Source organism: Capricornis sumatraensis, chromosome 7, assembly GCF_032405125.1.
Source record: "Capricornis sumatraensis isolate serow.1 chromosome 7, serow.2, whole genome shotgun sequence".
In the NCBI taxonomy this organism is placed as follows: Eukaryota; Metazoa; Chordata; class Mammalia; order Artiodactyla; family Bovidae; genus Capricornis; species Capricornis sumatraensis.
In genome coordinates, this window is record NC_091075.1 from 65,504,627 (window position 1) to 65,528,356 (window position 23,730).

Consider the following 23,730-nt stretch of genomic DNA (forward strand, 5'->3'; position numbering starts at 1 on the left):
CCCCTTCTACTGCCCTCAATCTTTCCCAGCATCAGGGTCTTTTCAAATGAGTCAGCTCTTCGCATCAGGTGGCCAAAGTATTGGAGTTTCAGCTTCAACGTCAGTCCTGCCAATGAACACCCGGGGCTGGTTGGATCTCCTTGAAGTCCAAGGGACTCTCAAGAGTCTTCTTCAACACCACAGTTCAAAAGCATCAATTCTTCAACACTCAGCTTTCTTTATAGTCCAACTTTCACATCCATACATGACCACTGGAGAAACCATAGCCTTGACTAGATGGACCTTAGCAGGAGTACTACTCTTTCATACAAGGGTGACTGCCCCGCTGACAAAGCTGACACCATTCGCTAGACCATCGATTTAAGAGGGGGAAGTGAGTGATTCGCACAGGTCACAAATTAAAGTCTTCAGGCCTAAAAATGACATGGCACAAGATTTCTATTGCTCTTAATTCACTCATGACCTGACCAAAACTGCAGTTCAATTTTGAGGCAATCTTTTGCCCAAGAAACTGCAAGACTGGCCAGAAGTAGCCTGGGCTATTTAACCCTAAAGCAACCCGCAAGCCCCCAAATCCAGAGAAAATGAGCTGTAAAATCTCAGCAGCTACAAAGAAGATGCACTGCCAATGTCTGCCTCAGTCGGGCCACAGAGCACAATTAAAAGGAAAGAATCCCCAGATGGTAAAGGAAGGAACATAAAGGACAGCAGGTGAGGAAGGGAATGTCACTCAACAGCAGAACCAGGTGCTGCCAGCTGGGTTTAACAAGGAATTTATTCTGTTGCTAGTAAAGGGAGTCTGCTCTCTGCTGTGTGCGGTGTCTCCTATTCTCCCATTTTTAGGGCAAAAGCTTTCACTGAAGTCATCCTACTCCTATTTGAGATTATTTATTGAATACACTGAGGACAAACAACATACATTAATATATCAACTTATAGGTGACCATTCCACAAGGAAATCACATTCAGACCTCATACAATGTACTGAACATAACCCAAAGATGGAGGCATGGCTGATGAGAGTTTGGGTCGCCCTTTAGTGAGAAAGGTTGGGAAAATATTCACTTGCATGAAAGGCAATTTCATCATGTTAAGGAGGAATGTGTGTTGATCATGCTATTGCCACGGTTGGAATTTTAATAGAGAAAGAAGGTGGCCAAAGAGATAGACTGAAATGGATCTTCTTGACCAGTTCACTCAGGGTCTTTTCAATGTACTTCTCATCTACAATGACTGAAGAGCTAATAATTGCATTTCCAACATCCATAATTAGAGCAATGACATTTAAAACAACAATGGAGTATCATTTGGCAGTCAAGTGGCTAGGGCTCCATGCTTTCACTGCCGAGGCCATGGGTTTGATTCCTGGTTGGGTGACTAAGATCCTACCAGCCAAGTGGCATAGCCGAAAAAAAAAGAAAGAAATGAAAATAAATTCATTAGAATGGTTGTTATGAGGATGAATTGTAAAAAACTGAATGGTTCAAATTTCTTGTGCTGTGTGCGCTCAGTCACTTCAGTTGTGTCCAACTCTTTGCAACCCAATGGACTATAGCTTGCCAGGCTCTTCTGTCCATGTGATTCTCCAGGCAAGAATACTGAAGTGGGTAGCTGTTCTCTTCTCCAGGGAAATCTTCCCAACCCAGGGATCGAACCCAGGTCTCCTGCATTGCAGGTGGATTCTTTTCCAGCTGAGCCACCAGGAATCCATTTACATATACATATATCCCTTCTTTTTTATTATTTTAACTGGTGGCTCAGCAGTAAAGAATCTACCTTCAATGCAGGAAACACAGGACACATCGGTTTGATCCCTGGGTTGGGAAGATCCCCTGTAGGACAGTATGCCAATCCATTCCAGTATTCTTGCCTGGAGAATTCCATGGACAGAGGAGCCTGGCAAGCTATAGTCCATAGCACTGCAAAGAGTCGGACACAACTGAGAAACTTTCACACACATAACTGATTCATTTTGTTGTACAGCAGAAATTAACACAACATTGTAAAGCAACTATACTCTGCTAAAAATTAACATAAAAATAATAAATAATTAAGCTTAAAACAAACCAGTGTTGATAATGTACCATAAAGATTTATTGTGTATCTGTTTTTAAAGCTATATTTCCTAGACTCTCTTATAGCCAGAGTTCCATATGTGATTCATTTTGCACAACCAGACACTTGTCAACTGAAGTATAAGGGGAGACAGGCAGTTTCCTGATGATCTCACTTTGCTGTGCATCCCTGGTGGCTCTGATGGTAAAGAATCTGCCTGCAGTGTGGGAGACCTAGGTTCGATCCCTGGGTTGGGAAGATCCCCTGGAGGAGGGCATGCCAACCCACTCCAGGAGTCTTGCCTGGAGAATCCCGATGGACCAAGGACCCTGGTGGGCTACAGTCCAAGGGGTTGCAAAGAGTCAGACATGACTGGAAGACTAAGCACAGCACAGGGCAGACTGTGTGGCTGGATGCTGCAACTACGTGGCAGTTGCCAAATTCTGAACTCCCACGTCATTCCAAGGCAGAAACACCTTGGCAGCCCTATTCTGTGGTGTGGTTGGGAATTCCTGGAAGCTTAGACATCCCAAGCAATCTATGTGCTATTGATATTATACTTAATACATATTTTTTCTGGTATAAATTATCTAGAATGGAGTGTGCTGTCTACAACTAAGATCTCTGAAAAATACAGGGAATTTAACATTGCCTTTCAAACTTTTCCCAAATGTTTTAAAAGATAAAGAGTTTAAAATTACTTTGGTACTTTGCTAGAGCTGCCATAACAAAATACCAGAAACTGGGTGACTTAAACAACAAAAATGTATTATCTCATAGTTCTCACAGCTAGATGTCCGAGGTCAACGTATTGGAAGGTTTGGCTCTCCCTGAGAGATATGAGCAAGAATCTGCCATGCTTCTCTCCCCGCTTCTGTTGGTTTATTAACAATCTTAGCATCCCTTTTCTTGTAGATGCATCAATGTGATCTCTGCCTTTACACTCTCTCAGTGTTCATGGATACTTATATCTCTATGTCCAAAATTTCTCCTTTTCATAAGGACACCAGTCATATTGGATTCAGTTCACTTCAGTTGCTCAGTCATGTCCGACTCTTTGTGACCCCATGAACCACAGCACGCCAGGCCTCCCTGTCCATCACCAACTCCCGGAGTCCACCCAAACCCATGTCCATTGTGTCGGTGATGCCATCCAACCATCTCATCCTCTGTCGTCCCTGTCTCCTCCTGCCCTCAATCTTTCCCAGCATCAGGGTCTTTTGGATTAGGCCCACTCTAATGACCTCATTGGAGAAGGAAATGGCAACCCACTCCAGTACTCTTGCCTGGAGAATCCCACGGACAGAGGAGCCTGGTGGGCCACAGTCCATGGGGTCGCAAAGAGTTGGACACAACTGAGCGACTTCACTTTCACTTTCTTTCTAAACTGACTGCTTTTGTAAAGACCTTGTTTCCATATAAGGTCACATTCCAAAGTGCTGATGGTTAAGGAATCAATATATCTTTGGCCAGAGGATGGGGGGGGGGCACTATTTCAGTCCATAAAATACAGTTTAACAAACATTATAGCCATTAGTCTCTAGAGTCTGGTGTTTGCACTAAAATTGTGAGGTAACCAAATACTTTTATTATTACCAAGCTTCACAGTATGAGTGCTAAGGACCAAGTTATAATGACAAATATAGTTTGATAGTATCAACCATAAAACAAGACAGCTTGAAATAACTAAGTTTACTATGCAAACATGCTAACACAGAAAGTAAAAACTGGAATATTTTAATGGTTCTTGCATGCCTTAGAAACACATCAGTCTAGCAGAAGAAATGTAAATGATGATTCAAAGCTACAGAAATTTCAATGCTGGACTTCCTAGCATATTTACTCATGTTTCCATTTCCCAGTAATATAGCAATTGTTAACAAGTTCCATATTTCTTGCTACAAAGCAAATATTGAATTGACCAAAAAGTTCATTTGAGTTCTTCCATAAAAATCCCATGGAAAAATCTGAACGAATTTTTGGCCAGACCAGTATATAGCTTTTTACCACTGTCTGTGAAACATGCTTAATCAATCCATCACATGTCTGCTTAACTGAAAAAGAATATCTAATAACCATTTTCATTTCAAATTTAATCTTATTACAGATTATCTGTCAAAGGTAACCAGAAAAAAATCTTCATTTTAATTTGACTTTAGGATTTCTTCATATACAACAGACATCTGTAAGTAGTATGGCAAAACCTGGATTCCTAAATAGACTTTGCATTTCTTCAAGAAGTAAAATTTCTCAAAAAGGGAGTGATGTATAATGTAGAAACTGGGAAGATAATCATTTGCAACACTGAGTTTATTTCTAAATAGGCAATTTCAACCAAAGGTCAAAATTAATACTAGTGTCACATTTTTCAAAAACATACTGGTCATTATTCAGTCATAGGTTAGAGGGCAAATGTTTTTAATTGACAGCAATGGTTCATGGAATCATACTGATCATATCTCTATGCAGGTGCATGTGAGTACACACACACACACACACACAGAGATGGGTCTATATTCTTGTGGTCAGAAGTATTAGAGACATAATTGGTCTTTGGCAATGAGTAGGATCATCACTCAAAGGCTCACAAGTATGTATTGCTCATGTAGGATACACAATCCACTGTATTGTTATACACTTAGACCTATTAAGTACAGTCTAGAGTTAAGCAGACAAGCTTCCCTGGTGGCTCAATGGTAAACAATCTGCCTGCAATGCAAGAGACCAAGGTTCGATGCCTGGGTGGGGAGATCCTCTGGAGGAGAGCATGGCAACCCACTCAAGTATTCCTGCCTGGAGAATTATCACAGTCCACAGAGTCAGACACGACTGAAGTGATTAAGCAGCAGCAGCGGAGGTAAGCAGTGTGCAACCTGCACTTATGTATGTCATTGCCCTGATTATGAAAACCAGGAAATGTTTTTGCCATTGCTTCCTAACACATATTCAGCATCTAAAAGATTCCTCTGTATATAATACTGACTATAAATGCATGAATAAATATAAATAGAGTAAATAAGACAAACGGATCAGTAATAAAATTAATCTAAACTGGATTTCTCTTAGTTTGGTAGTCTTTGTATTTCTGAATGTTTCTTTAGAAATCATTTAAAAAGACAGTGCGTGAAAAGGTTTCACCCTCAATAAATGTTTTAACATCAGCATACTCAACATATATCTCTTTAAGAAAGGACAATCCCACACACTAAAATTAGAACAAAGAGCCTATTTTTATTCAGCACAGATTAGTTGGAACATATTATTGATGGAATTCCATGGAGGTAATATGAAAAAAAGATCAATTTCTACCATTTTTTACATGAAAAATGAAGTACAGTAAAGTTAGCCCCAAATAAAACAAATCTCCACATCAAGGAAGATTAAGACAATAGCCCAGAGACACCTATTGCCAACTCTTTCTTTTTCATTCTAAGTCAAGATCAACATTAGAGGGATTCACCCAAAAGATCACCATATAAATTATACCAATAACTTAAAATCACCACAATCACTGCTTCTTCTCACAATTCACTATGAAATTGCCACTGTAGCAACTTTCCCATCAAAACTGGAAGTCACTTTAGAATACTATGAATGAATCCTTACCCTCCACCTGCAAAGAGATGCAGCCTTTACCAACCAGAAGAGGCAAAAACATTGGAGAATTATCTCTGAATGGCTGCCAGCATCTCCCTTACATCACTATGCTTTCTTCAAATAGCTGGACTTTTTAGTAACAAAAACACTTATATTCAAAATGTGTAGAGTAGTTTCAATAGGAGCTGATTGAGGTGAAGACTAACACAGTTTTCTAAAAATTGTGGAAATAAGTATTTGAATCCAAAATCTAATCTGAAATCCTCTGGTCCAATACCCAAACTCTAAGCAACGTTTGAGCTCCCTGGGCCTGTGATAATTTGTTCTCTTGCATAAAACTGCTGAAAATCAAAGCCAAAGGCTTAATCAAAATATAAGTACAGAATGTGGTTTAGAGGTGCTCTGCCCCAATAAATACCATAGTGAAGTGAAGTCGCTCAGTTGTGTCCGACTCTTTGTGACCCCGTGGCCTGTAGCCCACCAGGCTCCTCCGTCCATGGGGATTCTCCAGGCAAGAATACTGGAGTGAGTTGCCATTTCCTTCTCCAGAGGATCTTCCCAATCCAGGGAATGAACCCCGGTCTCCCACGTTGCAGGCAGACGCCTTAACCTCTCAGCCACCAGGGAAGCCCCAACAAATACCATAGTTTGAGACAATAACCATTGAATACCAGTATTTTTGTTATTTGTGACAAAACTGACTGGTGACCAGCACTAGGCCAGAAAGAATGCATTTTTCCCCCAAAACCTGAAGAACAAATTAGAATAAACTTATTTTAATAATATGCTACAACAACAATTAATTTTCTACTTTGTTCATTGTTCAGTCACTACATAGTGTCTCTTTGCAGCCTCATGAACTAAGGCAAGCCAGGCTTCCCTGTCCTTCACTATCCCCAAGTTCATATCCATAGAATTGGTGACATCATCCAACCATCTCATCCTCTGTTGCCGCCTTCTCCTCCTGTCCTCAATCTTTCCCTGCACCAGGGTCTCTTCCAATGAGTCAGGTCTTCACATCAGGTGGCCAAAATATTGGAGATTCAGTTTCAGCATCAATCTTTCCGATGAATATTCAGGGTTGATTGTCTTTAGGATTGACTGGTTTGATCTCCTTGCTTCCAAGAAACTCTCAGGAGTCTTCTCCTGCACCATAGTTTGATAGCATCAATTCGTCAATTGATGCTCAGCCTTCTTTATGGTCCAACTCTCATATTCATATACGACTACTGGAAAAACACAGTTTTGACCATATGGACCTAAGTGATGTCTCTGCTATTTAACATGCTGTCTAGGTTTTTCAGAGATTTTCTTCCAAGAAGCAAGTGTCTTTTAATTTCATGGCTGCAGTTACCATTCACAGTGACTTTGGAGCCCAAGAAAATAAAATCTGCCACTGCTTCCACTTTTTCCCCACCTATTTGTCGTGAAGTGATGGAACCAGATGCAATGATCTTAATTTTTTGAATGTTGAGTTTTAAGCCATCTTTTTTAGTCTCCTCTTTCATCCTCATCAAGAGGCTCTTTAGTATCTCTTCACTTTCTGCCATTAGAGTGGTATCATCTGCATATCTGAGGTTGTTGATATTTCTCCCCCATGAACAGTATGAAAAGGCAAAAAATTTCCTACTTGGGATGTCAAAATCTTTTTTTAATTTCACTAATGATGCTGGGAAAGATTGAGGGCAGGAGAAGGGGATGACAGTGGATGAGATGGTTGGATGGCATCATCAACTCAAAGGACATGGATTTGGCTGGACTCCAGGAGTTGGTGATGAACAGGGAGGCCTGGTGTGCTGTGGTTCATGGGGTCACAAAGAGTCGGACACGACTGAGTGACTGAACTGAACGGAACTGAATGATAATAAAACCTTTCCAGAGCAATTCTGAACAGGCACTGCTATCCATTTCCTTAAAAAAATAAAAAGAAATTTGGTATTATGAATTGATAATGTAGAGAAATGGAATTAAATAGATATTTTGAGGATCTTAATAAGTGACATTAACTAGCATATATTGAGCACTTAATTTTACTTGATAGTCTTTTAAGTGTTTTATATGGATTACTACATTTAATCCTCATTATAAACCTATAAGATTAGTAATACTGTTTCTCTCACTTTCCTTTCAGAAGGGAGATTATTTTCCAAGCTCTGAAAACTAAAGCCAGATTTTTCAAGGAATGTGACTAAAAAGTAGAAAATCATTCAGAGTTCAAGCTTTTCACTTTTTGGGAGTGGGGACCAAGAGATTCTAGTATTGTTTCTTTCTAAACATGGTATTCCTCTCCCTAGTCTCCTTGTATCAGAAATTAGACATATCTAATTATTCAAGAAGAAAGGAAACATTATATACTGTGGGTTCCATCTATGCTCAAGGGTTGTGTTATTATAACTGCTGCAAGAAACAGAACTAACACAATTGAATGGTGAAATCACTCACTATTTTGGTGACCTGAAATCAATACTACATATATTTTTTATTCTTTTGTTGTATTTAACTCATTTTCTCTAATGTAAATATGACTTAGTAGCTACAATACGGTAGAAATTGTAGTCCAAGTTTACATTCCAACTGCTGCACAAGCATTAAAGTAAGTTTAACTGGTGAATGAAGCTATGTGCTGTTATTGCCTGTGAAGCTGACTTGCTTTTATTAACAACTTTGACCCAAGGTTAATAAGTAAAATCGATATTGATATATCAATCATGAAACTGTAATACCTCTTCAATGTATTTCAAGATATCTTTTAAAAACTAGAGTAGTGATAACAAAATGAAGTTCACTAGATCCTCACATTTCCAAATACCTGCTAACAATGCCAGATACTTCCTGAGCTTATGTTACACCACAATAGGACCTGACCGTGTCTGGAGGTATCAGCTGCTTCACATTCTAACATGTTTTGAAAAGCAAGTACTCAACAATGTGGTTGCAGGTAGGCTGCAACTCAGAGCATTTGCCTAATATTTTTCATACATAAAAAAATAAGTCAGCTAATGTTTGATCCCGTATACCTTCTATCCTACCAATCATTTAAATATCAATCGATCAACCAATCAGTGTGTGTCTCCATGTGTGCATCTCTGCGTGTATGTTTACAGTTCTAACAACTTCATTTACAATATTATCTTAATCAGTCCCAAGTTTTAGTTAACATTTCACCTACTTTCATTCTTTATAGGTGCCCGTACAACAACTTCTAATGTCATTACTCTGCCTCTTACTAACACACCAAATAACCCTCTACAACATAATTCACTACTACATAAAGCTTACTATGATAAATTTAAATGCAAAGTTTCTGTCATTCACGTTTTCATCTCTTGTTTCAAGCTGTAGCCTCGTAATTGCTCAACAGGTACAACTTAAATTGAAGTGAAACTAAATCTCAATTCAATAACTACCTTGATAGAATTTCCAGCATCATTGGTTCATTTGTTAACTTGCATTTCGTTTCAAAAAAAAAAAATATTTACTGAGTTCCCAATGTGGTACTAGCCACTGCACTGGGGGCTGGGAAGACAAGGTAACACTTGGTGCGAATTCTCATGGAGAAAGTAGGCCAGTCCTACTTGATAGGAAAGTCCACATGATAAGAGGTAATCATATGATCCAGCAATCCTACTTCTGGATCTGTTTCCAAAGGAAATGAAAACAGGATGTCTAAAAGACATCTGTGCTCCCATATTTATCGCAGCATTATACACAATAGCCAAATATGGAAACAACCTAAGTGTCTGTCAGCGAATGAATGACTGAAGAAGACGTGGTGTATAAAACAATGGACTATTATTCGTCCATAATTAAGAAGGAAGTCCTGCCATTTACAAGAAGATGGATGGAACTTGAGGCATTATGCTAGGCTAGGTTAAAGAAAGGTCAGACATAGAAAGAAAAATACTGTATTAAATCATTTATTTGTGGAATCTAAGAAAGCCATACTCATAGGAACAGAGTAGAATGGTTGTTACCAGAGGAATGAGGGGGTGGAGGAAATAAGGAGATGTTGGTCAAAGGGACCAAACATCCAGTTACCAGTTTTATCAGTTCTGGGGATATAACCCATAGCATTGTGATTGATTGTAGATAAAAGTACTGTACTATATACTTGAAAAGTTGCTAAGAGAATAGATCTTACATGTTCTTGCCACAAAAAAAGAAATAGTCATTATGTGAGGACATGGAAGTGTTAGCTAACACTACAGTTCAGTTCAGTTCAGTCGCTCAGTAGTGTCCAACTCTTTGCGACCCCATAGATCTCAGCAGGCCAGGGCTCCCTGTCCATCACCAGCTCCTAGAGTTTACCCAAACTCATGCCCATTGAGTTGATGATGTCATCCAACCATCTCATCCTCTGTCGTCCCCTTCTCCACCTGCCTTCAATCTTTCCCAGCATCAAGGTCTTTTCCAATGAGTCAGCTCTTCGCATCAGGTGGCCAAAGTATTGGAGTTTCAGCTTCAGCATCAGTCCTTCCAATGAACACCCAGGAATTATCTCCTTTAGGATGGACCGGTTGGATCTCCTTGCAGTCCAAGGGACTCTCAAGAGTCTTCTCCAGCACCACAGTTCAAAAGCATCAATTCTTCAGTGCTCAGCTTTCTTTATAGTCCAACTCTCACATCCATACATGACCAAAGGAAAAACCATAGCCTTAACTAGATGGACCTTTGTTGGCAAAGTAATGTCCCTGCTTTTGAATATGCTATCGAGGTTGGTCATAATTTTCCTTCAAGGAGTAAGCATCTTTTAATTTCATGGTTGCAGTCACCATCTGCAGTGATTTTGGAGCCCAAAAAAGTGAAGTCTCTCACTGTTTCCACTGTTTCCCCATCTATTTGCCATGAAGTGATGGGACTGGGTGCCCTGATCTTAGTTTTCTGAATGTTGAGCTTTAAGCCAACTTTTTCACTCTCCTCTTTTACTTTCATCAAGAGGCTCTTTAGTTCTTCACTTGCTGCCATAAGGACGGTGTCATCTGCATATCTGAGGCTAACACTACAGTGGTAATCAAACTGCAATATACAAGTATATCAACACATTAACTTACAAAATGTTATATGTCAATTATATCTCAGCAAAGCTAGGAAAATTAGGACATAAAAAGAAAGAAAAACGAGACAGACCATGACAAGTTATAGGGAAGGCACTGAGTGTACTAGGAAGAAACAGACGTGTAGGCTAAATGTAGGAGGATTCTATAGCAAGAGGTCACTCGTATGACATGATCATGATACCAGGGGTGCACTAAAAAATTCCTGAGCTAAAAAATAAACTTTTAAACAGTATAAACCCAGTATAAAATATTTCATATACTTTTTCTTTCGAAAGTAGGATGATCTGAGAGAGTAGCATATATATTACCATATGTAAAGTAGCTAGTGGAAATTTACTGTATGATCCAGGCAACCCAAAGCTGGTGCTCTGTGACAAGCTAGAGGGGTGGAATAGGGATGGAGCTGGGAGGGAGGTTTAAGAAGGAGGAAATATATGTACACCTATGGCCAATTCATGTTGAAGTATGGTAGAAACCATCACAATATTGTGGAATAATTATCCTCCAATTAAAAATAAAATAAAATTTTGAAATATACAATGAAAAAAAAAGAAAGTGCAAAATACAACTAATCTCACAGGATGATTAGGTTTTATGACACGCTCCCTAACAGAAATGAATGAGAAGTATACAGACAGTAGGTACAGAACACTTAGATTCAAGTCAGCAGCTAGAGGTTCACCATTACCCTCAGAACCTATAATTTAACTTACCTATGGGAGAAATTTTGAAATCCTGTAAATAAAGTTATTATCATCTTTAAGTAAGTCCTTGCAAAATCTCCATTGGTATAGTCTCCTACTACTAAAAGGATGATCTCCATTAGAGAAGCCACCAGCTTCTCCTGCAGGATTATAGCTGCTAAACGCTGACAGTACTCTGAAGTTAATTTAAAAGAAGTTTTAAAAATGATAATTATAATTAAACACAGGTTGAAGGGTTACCTAAAACATTACTTTCCAATTACTTCAAATTTATAGATATAGTTCTAGAATATTTTAAGGATTCAAAAACACCAGAAGCCAATAATCTCAATACCCATCAGGTATTTGATATTTTTTTGAACTTGATTATAGCAAGTATAGAATTCAAAGGCAATACTCAATAGTTAGGACCAATAAATTACAAGTAATTAGCAAAAGTGATTCCAACTAAAATGCCCTCTTCACTTTGTCACTTTCTAAGAACATATAAAACATATTCTATTTTATAAGGTAAAATGAATTTTCTGCAGAAGACTACCTTCAGTTCAGTTCAGCTCAGTTCAGTCGCTCACTCATGTCTGACTCTTTATGACCCCGTGAATCACAGCACGCCAGGCCTCCCTGTCCATCACCAACTCCCAGAGTTCACTCAAACTCACGTCCATTGAGTCGGTGATGTCATCCAGCCATCTCATCCTCTGTCGTCCCTATTTGCTCCAGCCCCCAATCCCTCCCAGCATCAGGGTCTTTTCCAATGAGTCAGCTCTTCACGTGAGGTGCCCAAAGTACTGGAGCTTCAGCTTTAGCATCATTCCTTCCAAAGAACACTCAGGGTTGATCTCCTTCAGAATGGACTGGTTGGATCTCCTTGCAGTCCAAGGGACTCTCAGGAGTCTTCTCCAATACCACACTTCAAAAGCATCAATTCTTCATCGCTCAGCTTTCTTCACAGTCCAACCCTCACATCCATACATGACCACTGGAAAAACCATAGCCTTGACTAGACGGACCTTAGTCGCCAAAGTAATGTCTCTGCTTTTGAATATGCTGTCTAGGTTGGTCATAACCTTTCTTCCAAGGAGTAAGCTTCTTTTAATTTCATGGCTGCAGTCACCATCTGCAGTGATTTTGGAGCCCAAAAAATAAAGTCTGACACAGTTTCCACTGTTTCCCCATCTGTTTGCCATGAAGTGATGGGACCAGATACCATGATCTTCGTTTTCTGAATGTTGAGCTTTAAGCCAACTTTTTACTCTCCTCTTTCACTTTCATCAAGAGGCTTTTTAGTTCCTCTTCACTTTCTGCCATAAGGGTGGTGTCATCTGCATATCTGAGGTGATTGATATTTCTCCCAGCAATCTTGATTCCAGCTTGTGCTTCTTCCAGTCCAGCGTTTCTCATGATGTACTCTGCACAGAAGTTAAATAAGCAGGGTGACAATATACAGCCTTGACATACTCCTTTTCCTATTTGGAACCAGTCTGTTGTTCCATGTCCAGTTCTAACCGTTGGTTCCTGACCTGCATATAGGTTTCTCAAAAGGCAGGTCAGGTGGTCTGGTAGTCCCATCTCTTTCAGAATTTTCCACAGTTTATTGTGATCCTTAACACTGTTTAAATCTATCAGTCTAACAAACTGATAGATATTATTTGTTCCCCCAAAAGAGTGGTAAATTGAGTCATATGGTTTATTTAATTTAAAAATTATCCATGAATGTGGTAGCCTTAGTCACTAAAAGGTAACCTTTTCATCAGGTAAAGACATAAAACATATACAGTTGGCTCTTCAATGCAAGATAGGGGCTACCAAGTTCTGCTCAGTGGAAAATCTGCTTACAACTTTGTAGTTGGTCCTTGAATTGGAGGTTCTGTGTTCTTGCAATCAACAACCGCAATATGTATCAGTTGAAAAAAAAAATCTGTTTATAGATAGACCCTCACAGTTTAAACTCAGTTTGTTTAAGGGTCAATTGAATTTTCCACATTCTTAAAAAAATTAACATAAATTAAGAAATATTAGCTTCATTCATATACAGCTCACACTACTCATTTTTGCTTACAGAGCTATGTTTTAAATACTCACTAGACATTGAAATATATTTGCCAAATTGATTGCATAAAATAGGTATTACTTTTAAATACTTAAGAGAAAGGGCTTTGCAAAAAGATATAACTATTCAATTTCCAGCTCAGTCTCATACCAGTTCATGACCTAAAGATTTTATTTAACCTCTCTAAATCATGGTTTCCTAATTGAAGTATTAGGAAACTAATGCCAAGCTAAAGGACTATTAAAAAAAAAGTAAACAAAGTAATGTCTATAAACATTTATCATAAAACTAGGTACCTAATAAATATTCTTTTTATTACACATACTATACTTTGAAAAAATAAACTCTTTTTTAAACTTACAGGGAAAATGTTCAATATCAATATTTATTTAAAATATTATCTGTGGCAAAGGACATGTATTATACTTTTATCTAGCTGTGCTGTGCTCAGTCACTTCAGCTATGTCCAACTCTAAAAAATTCAATGTCTTATAGGAAATGGCCCTAAATGTATAACTGCATTAAATGTATAAAACAAAACAAAGCAAAGATGGCATATAAACCATCTACACAGTATCATCATAACTTTCAAAAAGTATGTTTGTCATCTTCATAATTTAGAACAGAGGCTAGAAGGAAAGAAGTCATTGTATTAGACATTACTGGTGATATTTTTAATTTTACTTTTCTTTTATAAAATTCCTAAAACTTCATGTATTACTTTCATTATCAAAAAAGAGTTTCCTTTGAACAACAAATTGACGATCACTTTTATATTTTAGACTAATTGACCCAATAACTTATAGCAAAAATAGGTAATAATTGGTGCTAACTTCATACATATTATTTTTTTCCAAAGATATTTTTTTCTTTTTAAATAAGGTGTAGGTCTACTCTCTCACACACATATATATACATATCTTGAGTTCCAGCACTCTAAGTTACAAAAGAGAAAGACCTGCCAAATAAGGCTTATAGTGCCATTCTTTTTGCTTCATTATGTCCTTAAAGAGTGATCCACACATTAAAGCCAAACACTACTAGTGTTAAGCTAAACCATAACACTATTTCAAGAGATCAAGTTTACAAGATACCACTATGCCAGATATAAAAGTTTAATTCTCCTAAACAGTAGCCGATGCCACGACATGATCTCCAAATGTTCTGCGCCCAAGGGTTTCTATCGTCTCCGTATTCCAATTATCTTCATGAAATAAGAATCTTGGTATTTTACGAAGTTATCTGTTTCCCACTGATTCGAAAGTCATTCAGTCGTTGTTTTAGGAATTTTATGTCTACTCACTCCAGTATTCTTGCCTGGAGAATCCTACCGGCAGAGGAGCCTGGTGGGTTATGGTCCATGGGGTCACAAAGAGTTGGACACAACTGAGGTGACTTGGCACACACGCATGAATACAATGCTAACATGAAATATCTTTTTTTCTATTCCAAATATTGCTAAAACCAGCCCTAATTACACTTAACAGACATCCCCTCCAAAACAACAACAGAAAAAAAAAAGTCCAAAAATCACTGTTTTCCTTTAAGGAAAGACAATCTATCTTCAGTGGTTTCAGAAGAAACTTTCTCATGAAATTATAAAAATAACTAGTTAAGTCTCCAGAAGAAAAAGAATCAACTTAAAAAAACAAAAGGAACAAAGTTATTTTTTCATAAAACAGTGTTTGGTGATAAAAGTAGATGCATTTTTAGACAAAAAAAAATAATGTACAATTTTAAGGATATGCATCTAAATAGAGTGGTTTTTAAAGATGTTTCTTAGGAAGCTTTTAATGCAACAGGTCTGCTAACATAGGAATAAATAGCTATTTAAATATTTTCAACTCAACCTAGCTTTCTTCAACCCAACACGGTGAAATAAATCAGAATAGATTTAAAAGAGTGGATATAAAAATTCATTAAAGACAATAGAATCCACAGCCCAGATCAGAAATAGCATTGGATCCGAGATCTGGCACTCTTACACATCACAACAACTTAAAAAAAAAAAAAGGAAATCCCAAATTTAAGGAATGTCAATTGAACCTAGAGAAATGTATACTTTTATACCACATATCATTCAACCAACAAAGAATGCAAAACTCAAATACTATAAGAGAAGAGCAATGAATCAATACTACCTTTTTGTAAACACACTGATTATGAGAAACAAAGGATACATTCAATGTTCATTTTAATTATGGATAGTCTATATATCACATTCTAAGCAGATTACCTATTGTCTATGTAATATAACAAGCTTCCCAGGTGACGCTAGCAGTAAAGACCTCACCTGTCAATGCAGAAGATGTAGGAGACATGGATTTGATCCCTGGGTCAGAAAGATCCCCTGGAGGAGGGTATGTCTACTCACCCCAGTACTCTTGCCTGGAGAATCCTACCTGCAGAGGAGCCTGGTGGGTTTTGGTCCACGGGGTCACAAAGAGATGGACACAACTGAGGTGAATTAGCACACACGCATGAATACAATGCTAACATGAAATATCTTTTTTCTATTCCAAATATTGCTAAAATCAGCCCTAATTACACTTAACAGACATCCCCTCCAAAACAACAGAAAAAAAAAAAAGTACAATAAATCACTGTTTTCCTTTAAGAAAAGACAATCTATCTTCAGTATTAGAAGAATAATACAAAATTTCATAGTACTGTATATGTTGCAGAGTCTAAAAGTCTTGATAAAATAATGAGTTATGACTGATAATGGATAAAAGTGTCCATGTAGCCAAATGAAGCTGGTATTAAATCTTTAATAACCTGTATATAACCTTGAGCATTAGAAACCAATGACTTGGATACAAGCACTTAAGGAGATATGAATCTAGCTCAGTTTCTGTCAGAAAATATTGCCAAAGTTTCAACTCCTAATGGAGAGTATTAAAACACTTCTTGGCCCTGAATCACAAAAGGGTTCTGTTGGAGTTGATCCAAAAGAACTAACTGGAGTATGATTGGCAAACCTGGGTGATTTGAACTTGGCCTGAAAAATCCAAGTTCCAGGAAAGAATCTGGTTATTAAATTAGTAGTTTCAAACTTCTGAAAGTGTATTATGCTATCACTTAATTGCAAAGCAATTTTGTAATTAACTTTATAATTAAATCAGCTAGACTTCTGTTGGCTCAGACGGGAAAGAATCTGCCTGCAATGCAGGAGACCCTAGTTCAATCCCTGGGTCAGGAAGATCCCCTGAAAGAGGGCATGGCACTCCAGTATTCCTGCCTGGAGAATCCCATAGACAGACGAAGCTGGTGGGCTACAGTCCATAGAGTTGCATAGAGTTGGAGACCACTGAGGCAATTTAGCATAGCACAGCACAGCACAGCACAGCATATTTACCAAAAAACAAATTTTAAATTTAATAGTGACAAGAAAAAGTCTTTACTATAATTGTAACACCTAACGTTTTTAAAGCTCTTAGTATAAAAACTGAAATAATTTAGTCAAGATCACACATTTGGCAAATAGCAGTGTCTGGGATTAACTGAAACATTTGCCACTCTCCTTCCATCTCTGTAGAAACTCAAAAGGCAGTGAAGACTTGAAAATGATACTCGAGTGTATAAACTGCAATTCTGTAATTTTCAGAGTAGTTTCAAACTTCTAAATTCACATGTAGTTTGAATTTTAAAAACTGTTAATTTGATTTATATGTGTTATACATTAAATAAATATTTTTGAAAGAATTATATCAAAGGGGAAATAAAAGATTAGACCCTGTCTGACTCTAAAATGGTGGTCAAAGAAGTTCATCCAATGTTGTTGTTTTTATGAATAACACCAACTTTTAAAAATAGAGGCTACTAAATAAGGTAACTACACTCTGTATATGTGTGTGCTTAGTCACTTAGTCATATCCGACTCTTTGCAACCCCATGGATTATAGTCCGCCAGTCTCCTCTATATACGGGGATTCTCCAGGTAGGAATACTGGAGTGGGTTGCCATGACTTCCTCCAGGGAATCTTCCCAACCCAGGGATCAAACCCAGGTCTCCTTCATTGCAGGATTCTTTACCAGGTGAGCCACCACGGTATACGTAATGATATTACTTATACTAAATATGATGGAAATATAGTGCATTTTCATTAACCAATATTAAATGGAATCCCTTCCAATATAATTTGTGAAATGTGCTTCAAACGATACAAAGCATAAAATAAATGTGTGTATAACAGGATTTGAGATAAATTTTATATCACAAATTTAAAAACTGGCAACTATATTCAGTCGGTCTACAGAATACTGCTTCAAAAGACGCATATTTAATCTGGAATTATGTATTTTCCCCAACAGGATAATCAATGGAAAATGCTATAAGTTGCTTCCTTAGACTTCTGAGACTTTTATGAATGAATTTCAGAACTCATTTGTTACGTGATTACTCTGCAAGTAGTTATTCATAATATAAATATTTTATTTTGTTTCACTTCTAGCTCCAGAACTGAAATATCCTAAATTCCAAACAATCTCTCAAATCATCTTTTGAATTAAATTGGCTGAGCTTCCAATTTCAATATACTATCTCATGAGCATTTTTTCATAATTTAAAGAGAACCTGTATTACTTCTTCATAATCAAAGTAACAGCCATTTTTCAAGTCCCCAAGTTTCTAGAGGAAAAAGACCAAAACTATGAAAGATTCTGAAATTCAAGACCCTTAACTTCAGAACATTTATGCTTATATCTTCTCTAACTAAAATTCACTTTAAAAAGTCAGAAGTTATTTCCTCTCATCTTCTAAAGTGCCTGGAAATAAACCCTTATTGAAATGCCATAAATGCTTAGATGTTAAGTGTCAGTAAAGGTCCCTTCCTTTGAGTGGCTTTTCTGACTACTGATCCTTTTATTGTGTGACAAATAATACTTTCATATAATTAAAACAATTAGATTTTTACTGAAATGTAATTGATTTACAATATTGTGTTAATTTCAGGTGTAGAGCAAAGTGATTCATTTATATGTATAATTTTTTTCAAATTATTTACCATTTTGGTTATTATGAGATATGGAATACAGTTGCCTGTGCTATAGAGTAAATCCTTGTTGCTTATCTACTGAATGTATAGTTTGTTAATCCCACGTCTCCAATTTTATGCCTCTTCCCCTCCTCCTTTGGTAACCGTAATTATTTTTTATACGTCTGAGAGTCTGTTTCTATTTTGTATACAGACTTATTTGTATTAAAATTCCACATATAAGTTATATAATATTTATCTTTCTCTAAGACAATTAGCTTTTTATCTAGCACTTCAATGGACACTTTCTTTGCTTTTCTGTTGAGATGGTTTTCTTAGAAAAATCAACACTATTAAAAAAATCTTTTGTCACACTTAACTCCAAGGTTACTAGAATATGCAAACAATGAGCAACTTCCAATAGAGTTGAAAGGAAAGGTCCTTTCCACTTTCCCAGTCAAAACAAAGTGCAAAAATTGCCTGAGTCCCAAACAGTGAGTGGCTCAAATACAATGAACGCTGGGCTTATTTCCATCGTTGGCTATCAGTGCTACTCTCCCTAAGACTACAGGAAAGTTTTCAGTCTTCTTGTATTTTGACAAAGGAAAAAAAAAAAAGTTTGCCAAATGATGCCCCCGCTGCCATCGCAGGTGGCTTTTCATTTGTCCAAACAGCTCTCGGGTTGTGGCCATCCTCACCTTATACACGTCACTGAAAATTGTCTCCGCCCCGGCTCCCCATCCCCCAAGCCCCAGTGATACTTGGCGGAGTTCTTGAACTTGATCCACAGATCGCCCTCGCCACGCCAAGTGCACTACAAAAAGCATCAGGCCAGACGCTTTCCAAATCTTCTCTCCTGTTCACTAAGTTCAGAAAAATCACTGCATTTATTCCCCCTGGGAAAGTGAATTGAATCCCTTATTCGCACTGCAGGTGCCCAGAAAGGAAATACAACCACGCGCGCGCGCGCACACACACACACGTGCACGCATACACACCATGTCCCTTCCTAATCTCCAACCCTGACAGCAGCACTCAGACAACCAAAGTCCGTTCCCTCCACCCACTCCGTCCAAAATACATAACAATTACAGAAGACTGCTGGCGCTGGGGAAATTTGAGGTTTATATGGGTCAATGGAAACCTCTTTTCCCCGGACTTTTGAGGCGCTTTGCAGACTTAATAGCCACTTTTCTTGATACCCACTACAGAAATCGCCCATAATGGGACGCTCCTGCGCGGACCCTTACCACCAGGAGGCCATCGGGGCACAAGAGACGAGGGTACTTATGCGCTCAGCCTTGCGCTCCAGTCTCTTCCCAGCCCTGGGTAATAAGACACCCAGCGACTCCAAGAGCTGGGCAGGGCAGGAGGGCAAGATCAATAAAGTTAAGGAAGAGGACTGCTTGGGCACTGCGTGCTCCGAAGCTGTTGAAGAGAGGAGCCGAAAGGGAGATAGAAAGGCGCGAAACCAAAGATCAAGTCGGCCACGTTGGGCTGGGGGCGCGCAAGGACACCAGAGCCGCCGGGAGCCGCGGGGGTCGGCTAGGGGGCCGGAAGAACTGGGAAACGCGGAGACCGCGAACTTACGGAAGAAGATGTACTCGGTATAGCTGCTCCAGATCTTGTCGTCGCGGTACTGGTTGACGAAGGCGGCGGTGCCCGAGGAGTTACACGCCACCATGTGGAAGCCGGCCTCGGATAGGCGATCGAATGCCTGCTCCAAGTAGGTGAACTTGAGGTAGAAGCGGGACGTGTACTTCTCAGGCGGCCGGTCAGGGTCGCGGCTCTCGTTGAGCGTGTCACCGAACACCTCCTTGGCCAGAGCGATGCGTCCGCACACCATGATGCGCGCCACGCGCCGGAACTTGGCGTCCGCCTGGTTGTCTCGCACGGTGGTGTAGGAACCGCGGTAGCCGAGTGTGAGGAAGCCCGAGCGCTTGTCCTGCGCGCTGCCGCCGCTGTGCGCTCCCGGGCCCGAGGGTGCGGCGGCGGCCGCCGCCCCGCGCAGCAGCAGCGCGTCGCTACTGCCCTGTGAGACGTTGTCCTCCAGATCGCTCTGGCAGCCCTCGTCGTTGAGCGAGTTCTGCTTGGTGACCTTGGGCGACAGCAGCTTGACCAGGTCGGTGAGCTGGAAGTACTCGGCCTCCCGTAGGAGCCGCTCCTTCTCGGGGAAGTGCTCCGGCAGCGCGAGCTGCTTGTCCCGCAGATAATCCAGCACGTACCTGAAGAGGAAGCCGTCCCGGTCGATGAAGAAGCGCGCCCGGCTGTCTCTGGGCAGCTCGCCCCGGCGTCGGGCGCCGCCCCGGGGGCTGGAAGGGGAGAACATACTGGCCAGAGTGCTATCCGGGACGCTGAGCAGCGTCGAGTGCTTGGTCACATAGACCTGGCCCCCTACGTTCAGCTCCACCACCTCGGGGAAGGGCGAGGGCACGCAGGGCCCCGGGGCGGCGGCTGCCGAAGCGCCGGGTGAGCTGGACGAGGAGACCATCTCGCTAATGGGCAGGATGGTGCCGCCGCCGCTGCCCGTGTCCTTCAAAGCCATGGTCCCCCCGCCGCCGGCCAAGTGACCCTGGAGAGCAGTACTTTCTCCTTCCCGAACGCCGTGCCCTGCGCCCCCGGTGGTGTGCGCCTGATGCGCCCTCGGGCCGGGCGGCACGTTCCTCCGGCCGGGGCGGCCCGGTTCAGGGCTCGGGGCGGCGGCGGCGGCGGCGCCCGGGCTCCATCGGGGAGCGGTGCGCGGGAGAGGAGCTCTGCGGGCGCCGCGGCGGCGGCGGCAGAGGCGCCAGGAGGAGCGGCTGCTCCTCTGGGGCGAAGGCGGGGAAGTGTGAGAGAGACTCTCTTAGGCTGCCGCTCGCGGGGAGGGCGAGAGGAGGGGCCGGAGCGAAGAAAACTCGCCGCCCTAGCAGCTTGCGAGCGCGCCGCGAGCCCGTAGCGCGGACGGTGGCGCTAACTACCCCTCACAGCCCGGGAGGCGAAACTGACGTCAAGCCCAGGACTGGGACCCGAGCCACAGCTGTCATTTAAAGAGATAGGTGCCAGCCTCTGGCTGCAGGGCTCCGACGCTAGGGGGCGGAGCCGAGGGCAGAGCCTGGAGGTGATGCTACTTGGCAGCGAGTAGGGAGACGGGGAGAAGCGGGCAGGGAACCGACAACGAACCGGGAAAGGCCAGCTTTCTCTCCTTCATTCTCTCCTTCATTCACTTCATTCCCTTTTTCCGTCGTCCGTCCTTCTCTTCCTCCCTTGCCCTTGTTCGCCCAGTAAACCTTGTTTTTTTTATGCTGGCATTAAGGTAGGAAGTGGGGTAGGGGTTTGGATTATTTAAAAAAAAAAAAAAAGCTAGGCTTCTAATCTGAAATTACGACAAGTGTTGGCAGGAGGGTTTTGATTGCCAAAAGACTGGGAGCGGGGTTGGGGGTTGAATCTCTTGTAGTGGTTTTAGAATGGTTTTTTGAAGTTAAAGGCGAAATGCAGGAACCTCTGTTACATTCCGATGTCATGATTGCATATTTAACTACACGCGCTATGTGCAGTTGAATTTTTAAGACTGAAATCTGATTTCAGTTCACAAAACTAATCACAGATTGTGGTAACGCGACGGTTCTCTCCTTTCATTTCGTCAGTGTTTGATTCATAGTAGATGCTTAATAAGTGTTTATGAAGGAATGGACAGAGCCAGGGAGGAAACTTAGTCTGTTTGTTCCTAGTTTCCTATGATCTGTCCTTTAATTAATCTCTCCTTTTCTCTTTCAACTCCAGAAGGCAAGAGAAGTGGTTTACATATTATTAGTTATCTAACCCCAAGAGTCAGGTCACAAATGAAAATTATCAGAATTTAAGCTCACTTTAATTTCTATTTGTACACAACACAGGTACAGTCTTTTAAGATCAGCATTATTTGTGATAAAGAGTGAGGATAAAGATGCAAATAAACCTCACTTCTGCCTATTCCTCCTGGGATATCCTTTTGTGTTCGGAAACATAAAGAATCATTTATTTATATAAAGTTCAAAGGAGAAAAAGTATACTGTGGCACAAGTAGATTGCATCACAAATTATAGTATTATAGAGGAACTTTATCTGTTAACAAAATAATGTACAGTTTTCATGTCTTAAAAATTCCATATGCCTACTTAGGATTCCTTCTCTTTGAATTTAACATACACACAAACAATAAACTAATTTTTAAGAAGTAATAAATATTATCTAAAGTATTAAAAATTATATTTAATTCATTGATCCCTATAAGCCACGTCCCCAGAAAATGTTATATCAGTTTTGAAGTTAGATTACCTGAGACTGAGAATGCACCAATGAAAGAAGACACTGTATTTGCCGAAGGTCTAGGACTTAAAACTGAGTGTAAATTTTCCATCTTCATCCAATCCTCTTATCCAAGCCTCCCTTAAATTTATAAACCAGTCAAATTAGGAAGAATAATTGATTTTGGCCTTCTTCACTTAAAAGCTAATATCAGAAAACACCTGAAAATTTAAAATAATCGTTCTTGGGAAATAATAGAAGCTTTATAATCTTTATAGATGAATGAATAATAAAGTCTCAAACCACTACTAATGAAGCTCATTTATCATGGGGTTAGTGTCCCTAATGATAAGTATTTATAGACCATAGAAATGTAGTGAAGTAGATGTGTAATACATATGCATATGTGTATATGAGGTCTCCAGTATTATCAGGTTGTAATCCATTTTAATCTTTTTAATTGCATAAAGTGTGTTTATAAGATGAAATAGCCTAAAATGTATACTCTAAATGAATATTTCTTAGAAATTCTTAGTGAATTGCATCATATGATGTATTAACTTTTTTGAAATCTTTCAACCATGATTGACCATTTTTCCTTAACCCCTTCCATCCCCACACTCCTCTTAATCTTACCCCTCCCCCAAACTCCAAATTGTGCAAATCTCAGGTCCAGAATGTCTTTACCGGTGGTTCTTTTGGCTAGAAACGCCTTTCCTTTTCCATGAGTTTCCTATTCTTTTCTCCCTGTTTATTGCTTCCCTGAGGTTCCATCTTAAAAAAATGCTTCTTCTGAAAGTCTTTCAGACTTAATAACAAACCAGGTGTTCCCACACAGGTGTTCCTATGCTTACACAAGGACAGGTTGTTTTTTTTTTTTTTTTAATCACACTGATATGTCCTTGTTTCTCATCAGATCAAAAGTATGGCATATAACCGTATGCACTGCCTATCCCCAGCGTCATGCCTAGGCCTTAGAAGACAATCTCTGTTGAATGCTAACTGCATAGAAGTGTGTTCATATCGCA

The 23,730-nt window shown here is 40.0% G+C and overlaps 1 protein-coding gene across 1 annotated transcript in view; it reads right to left on the reverse strand.

The window, feature by feature from the left end:
• Positions 1-20,984, reverse strand: part of LOC138082048 (BTB/POZ domain-containing protein KCTD8-like) — a 272,418-nt gene extending 251,434 nt beyond the window's left edge. Inside the window, exon 1 of the mRNA XM_068975270.1 lies at positions 20,030-20,984. Within this exon, the coding sequence (XP_068831371.1) occupies positions 20,030-20,984 (955 nt within the window). The remainder of the gene's footprint in view (positions 1-20,029) is intronic.
• Positions 20,985-23,730: the final 2,746 nt, after the last annotated feature.